The 9240-nt window shown below is 36.5% G+C and overlaps 1 protein-coding gene across 1 annotated transcript in view; it reads left to right on the top strand.

Annotated features, from left to right (window-relative positions):
• The first annotated feature begins 6369 nt into the window (after positions 1-6369).
• Positions 6370-9240, top strand: part of LOC107664735 (homeobox protein EMX1-like) — a 9885-nt gene continuing 7014 nt past the window's right edge. The window contains exon 1 of the mRNA XM_016455383.1: positions 6370-7113. Within this exon, the coding sequence (XP_016310869.1) occupies positions 6762-7113 (352 nt within the window). The 5' untranslated portion in view covers positions 6370-6761. The remainder of the gene's footprint in view (positions 7114-9240) is intronic.

Below are 9240 nucleotides of genomic sequence, written 5' to 3' on the forward strand. Positions count from 1 at the left end.
GGAGTTTCGTCAAAGCTGACTAAAAGTGAACGAGGATGGATCATTTCGACAAACTTGATGAACCTGTGATATCTTCTTCAGGGCAAAAAAGGAAAATAAAAGCTGAAACGTTTTCACGGAATCTTGCAAAAGCAGCACGTTACAATGGTGAGGAAAAAGCTCTGTGTATCACATCCATACAGTTTATGATCACAACAACAACATTTGTCAGGCATCTACATTGTCATCTGAGGAGATTCCAAAGATTACACGAGTGTTTTTTAAACTCTAAAACATGAAGTGGGGAGTTATCTGCTGTTGGAGTTATCTGCTTTTGCTATAACACAAACTTTTAAAACTCTGAAAGAAAACACAAAAGAACAACATTTGTCAGGCATCTACATTGTCATCTGAGGAGATTACAAAGATTAAACGAGTGTTTTTTAAACTCTAAAACATGAAATGTGGAGTTATCTGCTTTTGCTATAAAACAAACTTTTAATATGTAAAAAAAAAAACATACTTGCAATGAACTTTAATTTTGTAAATTACCTGTATTTGTTTAAGTTATTATTACTTAATCAAAACAACCCAACTGCAGTTTGATTGATATTACTTGGAATGCGCAATAAAAAAAAACCGTGATTTCTGAAAATAAAAATGGAGTTATCGGTTTTCAAATTAACTCTTCATATATCTCCATTTTGCCCAAAATGTCACTTACGCCCTTCTGGTTCTCACCCCTCGTTATGAACTGGAGGCATAAAGCTATGTCCAAAAAACATCATGCAGCGCAAATGTTAATAAAATTCGGACTCTACATACTTTTTTATTGGCAATGCTTGAAATTAAACTGTGAATCAGTACTCTGTCCAAACTAAAGTGCTATTAAGAAGAAGAGCTGGCGTCCAGAAGCTCAAATAGTTTTGTTTTTTGTCACGAATTCTTTCACATTTTGTGTTTTTTCCCATAGTTTTAATGACTTTTACTCTAAAATGCTGAAATAATTTTATAAGAAGTTCTTAAACCCATTCAAAAGTGTTAAGTAAATGGTCACTTTAAAGAATAACACATCAATCTGTCCTCCTTTGTCAGTGACTGTTCATCTGTCTAATAGCAGATAATATGATAACGTGTATTTTAGTGTGAATCTGGATTGGCAGTTTGTTTACATCAAGTTTTAAGTTGTCCGATGTGCCAGATGTTAAAATTAGAGGTCTTTATGTGATCTGCAAGGTAACTGTGCATGATTTCTTTATTAAATGATGCTACTGTTTTTCAGAGCTGTTAGGGGAAAAAATACTATGGTAACCATCCTAGTTTCCTCCAAAATGTCATAGGCATCATTGTGTATACTGTAAACTTGTGATAGATGTGATCTTCTACCTCCAAACAGAGCAAAAAGCTTTCGTAATGTTTATTGTTTCCTGAAGATTATGCTTACCATGGTAAACTTGGCCATAGGCTGATTTATTGTCAGGTGAAGGTATTAATGAACAAAAATGTCACACCATTACTAAAAAAAAAAAAAATGGTTACAACAACACTTTAAATAGCCTACACTGTAAAAAATGATTGTGATTTTAACAGTAAACGACTGTAAAAAAATGCTACAGTAAAAACCTGTTAATTGGTTATCAGCAAGTTTCCATACTATATACGGTGAATAACTGTAATTACATTTAATGTAATTTTACAGTAAAATAATTACGGTTTTTGGAAGTGAAAAAGAAAGTCATTTATAATTTACAGTGAAAATCCATAAATTTACACTCCCAGAATTCCCTGCATGACACTTCATATTTTATTTTTTTCATTGAAATAACTGTTTCTTCTTAGTTTTTTCTTATCAGTTGTGTACATTAGGGTTTTATCTTGCATCTAATGTTGTTAAAGTAATGCTTATTGCTTTATTTCAGCATCATGTGTGTTACCATGATGGTGTTTAGTGTTTGTGTGAATGACACTGTGCACCTAATATAGTCTATTAGTAATTCCCTCTTCAGCTTGTGGAAGAGCTGTTTGTGATGAGCTTTGATTCATCATGCGACTTTCTCATCACTACCTGTTTTTGGTGGTTATCAGTATTACAATGGCTCAAAACAGATATTAGTTCTTCAATATGCTGGTTTATTAACATTATTACATCAATTAATGAAATACGTTTTTTTATTGTGAATTTAAGTTAATTATGTAAAACCTAAAATGTTGCTACCGTATTTTTAACGGTGAAGTTCTGGCACCCACAGCTGCCGGTATTTTACCGTAAATGTCACAGATTTTTTTTTACTTTATCTCTTTCTTTTTTCTTAGTTTTGTTTTTATAACGGTATACTGTCTTACTAAAAAACTGTACTGTTTAATAAATAAGAGAGAGAGAAATCAGAAAAAAAGGATCGTGTCATGCGATCCTAAATTGATTCGCGAACCCATCATTTCAGATCGGGACTAGGAGCGCCTATCACTTATCTTTCAATTTGCAAAATGATTCACGAACCCGCGCCGAAGTGATATGAAAATGATGCGAGACACGCTCCGAAGTTCCGATTTGAATAATGATTTGCGAACCCGCTCCGAAGTTATATGAATCAAATGATTCGCGATACGCGCTTTAAAGGGGTCATATGATGCGATTTCAAGTTTTCCTTTCTCTTTGGAGTGTTACAAGCTGATTGTGCATAGATAAGATCCCTGAAGTTGCAAAGACTAAAGTCTCAAAGCCAAAGAGATATTCTTTATCAAAGTTAAGACTCTGTCACGCCCCCCTAAAACGGCTCGTTCTAACACGCCCCCACATATCTACCTCACTATGTGGAAATATTTGCATAATGCCGCCCAAATGTGCACGCAAAGAAAGAAGGCGTGGTTTCAGTAACCGCAGTTAGTGTTGATGCAGCCATGTCAGGGAGACGCTGTGTGTTTCAGTGCGAAAGCAAAAGCACTTTATTTGGCCTTCCGAAAGTAGATGCATTTAGGAATCTTTAAGATTACTTACAACAGAACAGCAATGCATTTTATGGACGACCGTTTCGTGAACCTAGGAGAGGAGGTAATTCTGACTTTGCTATGACAATCTGGCGCTTCTGAATCAGCTACTGTTTTGTTATTAGTTTAAGTATTTGCTATTGACTGTTCAAATGCGGAGTTTTGCGCATCGTGTGTGTGTGTGTGTGTGTGTGTGTGCGCGTGTGTGCACGCGCATTAAGTAAGGGGCATTACATTTCCGAAGAGTGCTTGCGGTGTTCGGCCAATCACAATGCACTGGGTCAGCTGGCCAATCAGAGCAGACTGCGCTTGTTGGAAGGAGGGACTTTGTAGAAAACGAAGCGTTTGAGAGAGGCGGGGCATAGAGGACCTACAATAATGTACAGTATTTGAAAAATAATGTGTTTTTTGAACATTAAAGCATGTCAACATATTCTGTTACACCAAATACACAAAATAATGATCTTTAAAAAAGCATCACATGACCCCTTTAAATTTACGATTTGATTCAAATGATTCACGATACGCGATCGGAGCGCTTCGAAACAGTGAATCATTTTGCGACGCATGGTTTAATTCAGAGTTTCGAAAATCTCAGTGTCACCCATCACGACATGTGTTTTAAAATCATTACAAGCGATGTCGAACTCGAAACTGAAAGGCTCTTTTGATCTGGTTTTTGCTAGTGAATCGAGTTTGAGTTTGAATCAATCGAAGCGGTTCCAGTGTAAATTACTCAGTTGAATCAGTTTGTCTTGCGCCTTCAGCCTTGTTTATACGACACGCGGTCAGTAGGCTACTACTACTGGTTTAGCTCTTGTTTTATGACGTTAACTGAAATAAGCGAAAAAAGTATGATGTTTACAAATAAAATATCCATATTTCCATTGCAAAGAACTGCTTTCCACGTCGAAACATCCAAAACAAATATATGAACATTCAGGTTTGGTAACCGGTTTACTGCTAACTAGTGAAAATGCCATTACGAGCTGCGCCTCTGAAATTGAATACATGATAGATGAAACTGCATTATGATTAGTTAGCTTAATTCACTAGCCTATAATTAAAATAGTTTGACCACTTTAAATTCAGCTGGTGACAGTTCAATAGTATTGGTACACTAGAGGGCGTTATTGTATAGAATGAGGCTCACCATGCATCTACCTGTGCTCTGGTAGCCTGTCACTGAAGACTGTAACTAACAAAAGCCTGTATCAGATCATATTGAGACCTGTAATACATTTATTTAGTATAGTGAAAAAACGGACTGCATGCGCGATTACTAGTGCCACATTAAACAACGATTGTGTGCTTAAAGCATTGCATCCTTAGCCTCTATTAGTTTACATATTTAGCTGTAGCCTACATCATGCAAACATTGTTGAATGTATTTTTCAGTCATACTATTTTTTTTATATGATTATATTAAAACTTAAAATTGTTTTACAGTGAGAACTTGTCCTGTTTTACAAATTGCTTTCTTTGTCATCATGTAATATTTCTATATCAGTTACTACTTCTTTTTAAACCAAAAGTAATTACATTATTCCATATTATATGCAAAATATTTAATTTTCTGTTTTAAAAAAATACTTACATTTCTGCAAATAATGAATTCAGCAATAAGTAAAGAGTTTACTGTGGCTGTCTATTAACACTATACTAATAGATCTGAGTTCTATGCGTAATTTAAGTTTTACAATTAGTTTAATTAAGCCTTTTTGTAATGCATCTTTGTCCTGTAAATTTTTCATCGTGAATAGCTGAATTAACGAACGTGCTAGCTATGTTTGATCATGTTCCTCAAGTCAATAGCTACTGATGGTCGTCCATTTAATTTAGGCTCTCTGAGTCAGCTAATTACTAGTAAAATAACCAATCTTCAAAGAGGGTTTAACACCAGCTAGTTCCAGGCAGGGGAACAATAATCACATTTTAACTCGCCTTCACACCCAGAGTGCTTACAAAAACTCCAACTGTTATAGCCTTTCAGCTCTGCACAATCTGCAATCAATTGCCAGAGGCAAAATTAATAGATGTTAATGGCCATTTGTATTTGAGGCAAAGGGGACTAAATTGGCCAGAGAAAGCTATTAATTATATGCAGAGGGACTGAGAAGGGAGGCACAAGAGGGCTGGAGATGGGCTGCTTTGGGGCTCAGTGGGGTCTGTGCCCTGCGTGGTTCACATGGGTTTCCGCTGGGTGGGTTGTGAAAGGCCTGAGCAGGGGGGCTTTTGTGTGGCTCCTGAGCCACGATTGTTCCTTCTCAAAAGGGTGACATCTGTCCAGGGTTTCCGAGACTCTGATCCACCCCATTAGCCTCCATCCTCTCTCAACAACTTACTGCGTTTGTAACTTGACAAATGAGACAAGGAGAGGCACTCGAGACATGTCAAGTCGTGAGATCAATGCCCGCTTGCCTTGATCTGTGTCTGCTTCATTGACACCTTCAGAAACTCCCAAACCGAGTTCAGATTCCTGAGTTCTCTTTCTATCCATAAAATAGAAATGAGTGCTGGATGTGTCAATTTAAGATTTCACTGACAAGTGAAAGTTCTTCATGATCACACAATTTCAATTTCTTTCTCTCTGTTATTATCTTCACTAGGAACATCCTTAAATGATATTTCTTATGGAGAAGATAATAATCATTTGATACAACAACAGCAGCAGCAATAAGGGTTAATAATAGAACTATGATAGTAATAATGACATTTATTATTATTATTAGTTGCTTACTAAAGCGAATTTCCTCATTTGTAGGCTTTAATTCTTACTGGTCCTGACGAGTGACAATGTTAGCGCTTTTATTTTAATAGGCTACACCACAAAATAAATAAAAGACCATTCGAATGTGCTTTATCGTATAAACACTTTCAGAATATTGTAAATTATGAAATATAATTAGGCCTAATATAATAAAATAAAACATTATTTTAAACAAAACATTGTGTGAATAATACTAAAAACTAGGCCTATTTCTATTAAAATGGGTAGTCTACGTTTCATATATAAGACAACAAAAAAGGAATAGGCCTATATCGTGAAGAATTATGCGACCATTCAGAGATAGTAAATGTGTTTTCTTTTACACTAGCTTATAGTGTAGCCTAAAAGAAGACATTTTATGAAATCCTTTCACGTGTTCAGCCTATTTCGCAAAAAATAAATAAAAATAAAAAATAGCAATCATATTGCAAGTTAAAGAAATTGTAGCCTAATGCACCGCATGACCAACGACATGATCATGACATCAGACAGATTCAGTTCTGAGGTTTTTAATTTAGGTCTACCCTTCATAGATTTTGTTTCGCTGTTGAACTCTTTCTGGTCAAATCCTGAATTTCTTGATCTGCGCATGCGCACCGCACCTCGCCGTCGGAGGTCCGCGCGCAGGTATTGAAGTTGGCTCATGACAATCCTCAGCGCACAATCTGACGGATCATCAGAGCTCGCAGCGATCTGCATCGGAGGAGCTGATGCCTGCTTCAGGTGACACAGCTGACGGTGCGCGAGTTTTGCTCTGACAAGGACATGCATGAGATGAGCTGTGAATTCATTTGAACATAACTCACGCGTCTATTTGCAGCTATTGGAAGTGTATTGCAACCCACGAAATCGAAGGAACCAAAGGAAACGTATGAAGTTATGGATTGTAGATGGACTATATAAATATCATCTTTTTGACTTTTTTTAAACGTGGGTTCACCCCAGCATCGGTTTCAGAGTGACATACTTGTTCACTTACTGTTTTATTTGATTTAATTGACGAGTATTTTTTTTATAACCCCTCACGATGTTCCAGCACAATAAGAAGTGCTTCACCATTGAATCTCTCGTTGGTAAAGACTCCAATTCTTTTTCAAGTGCCGCCGCGGATGAGCCCATCAGACCCACTGCTCTGAGGTTTACTGAATCCATCCATCCTTCTCCCTTTGGGAGCTGCTTCCAGAACTCAGGCAGGACATTGTACAGCAGCAGCCCAGAGATGATGTTCACAGATCCGGCCACTCACTCCAGCAACTCCGGCCTGTCTCTGCGGCACCTCCAGATCCCCACACAGCCCTTCTTCAGTCCCCATCAGAGGGACACCTTGAACTTCTACCCGTGGGTGCTGAGGAACAGATATCTGGGACATCGATTCCAAGGTGAGGATGTGTGTTCAGTTATGCTGCCGGCGAGGATGCAGAGAAAATATCGAAATATTGAAAACAGTGCATGCAGGCCTATGAAGTTAAAAACAGCTTGGGGAAAAAAAGCAACAAAAATGAACAGATTTTAAGTAGCCTATGAGGTAGTCGATGTTTTCAGCACTTCAAAGGCCTGTATTGATTTCAATGTTTTATTTAAATAGGCCTATTATTTTTTTTTTATATTATATATAGTGATGCGCACGGTTGAAGTCATGCCTTAACATTGTCCTTTATTAACGTTGTACTGAACATTTTTATCGATTTTATCGAAAATATTCAAAATCATGAGAAAATTACAGTGTGCGGTGGAGATTTCTGTTATTAAAAAAATGACTAAATTAATTGAAGCGCATTTCTTTTTACCTCTTTAACCAATAAACACGACTTGCAAAATAATAATCGTTAAATTACGAAAGACCGCTGCTTTATTTTGATCACATATTTAGGCAATATTATAAAAGAAGGACATAATTGCTCGATACAAATCGTTTTTGTTCTGTTTCAATTAATCTCAGTCCTCACTGTACAATATTATTATAATAAATAATTGATTATTAAAACATTATCGCAGTTGTAATAATTTTTAAGCATAAATTGATAATTCAGATAGCCTAAATGTACCGCCTTTAATTAATTTAGCTTTTAGTTCAGCCTTTTAGGATTATTTTAGTTAAAAATGTTACATTTAATAGAATCGTGTAAACATCTGATCTAATGTTTATATATAAAAGCTATAACGAAGGACCCACATTGTACTGTTATGCACTGTATTTCTACGTCGTTTTTTAAAAGTTGGATATACATAAACTATTATGATCATTAAATTTTTTTGAGGGGACAAAAATGAATTACTATTACATGTGGAAATTGGTATGAGCTCAATTTGCTGCATGCAGCTACTCTCTTTTATGTTTGTTATTATAAGGCTCATAAACATTTACAACTCTTAAAATTATACTATAATAAAATGCAAACATTTATAATACTGTTAAGGACACATGTTAGCTTTTTAAGCAATTATTTGCACAAGCACTTACTTTTATGGATTTATTAGGTAACTATAGAAAATCTGCCTTGAAATGTTATTTTAAGAGCTTAGTTATTAATTTGATTTAAATTGAGCAAATGTATCACCATCTCACTGAGATTATTGTTTGAGATGAGATTGTTTCTTCAAACTTCTTTAAAACATTTGTTTATTGTTAAAAATGAAATTGTAGTATATAATATGATAGATTTAATAGTCCGGTTTACAGAGTCCTTAAAAAGTGTAATCGATACTGGGAGGTCCTATTTACCAGGCAATTTGTTAAAGCAGCTATCAGTAGCTCTGGCCGGTCTGTGAGGGTCCTGGGCTGCTCCACAGTCCTCGAGGGCATTGCTCAGGTAATTGGTGGAAGTCAGAGGTTGTTGTCACTATTACTCAGATCCGGGGTTCAGATAGAGCCTCTTTGTTTACACACAGAGCCGATCCACTCACTGATGGTGTCCAATAATAATTGGTGGAAGTCAGAGGTTATTGTCACTATTACTCAGATCCGGGGTTCAGATAGAGCCTCTTTGTTTACACACAGAGCCGATCCACTCACTGATGGTGTCCAATAACCTAGAAAACTACTGTTTAGACACGGCTAAATGCAGTCGTGGGGATTGGGTGGGAAAGGATGGCCTAATGTGTCCATGGGTTTTAACTCTGCCGCTTCCTGAATGGGAAAAGAGATGTGTCCATGTCCTCGGATCTGTCATGCGGGACAAGGTAAACAGGATCTCAGAGCGGCCTGCTGTTGTACATGAGCAGGGGTCTGTGTTATGGGTACGTTTCACAGACTGTGACAGTGCCACACTGATGCACTTTTCTGAGATTTGTGTGCGATCAGGTTACAATACAAATCTTCCAGAGGTTTAAACACCGTCATCAGCAGACTCTTAACGCTGCTGATTTTCATTTTTAGAGGCTTCATTCCAACGCATAATGTAATAAAATAATGTACCAATGTAATAATATAAAAGCAGATCATATCAGTTAAGAACTATATATGCGCTATATATAATTATATAGGCCTAATAATAACTGTATTTTGA

The sequence above is a fragment of the Sinocyclocheilus anshuiensis genome, unplaced genomic scaffold, assembly GCF_001515605.1.
Source record: "Sinocyclocheilus anshuiensis isolate Anshui unplaced genomic scaffold, SAMN03320099.WGS_v1.1 scaffold235, whole genome shotgun sequence".
NCBI classification, from domain to species: domain Eukaryota; kingdom Metazoa; phylum Chordata; class Actinopteri; order Cypriniformes; family Cyprinidae; genus Sinocyclocheilus; species Sinocyclocheilus anshuiensis.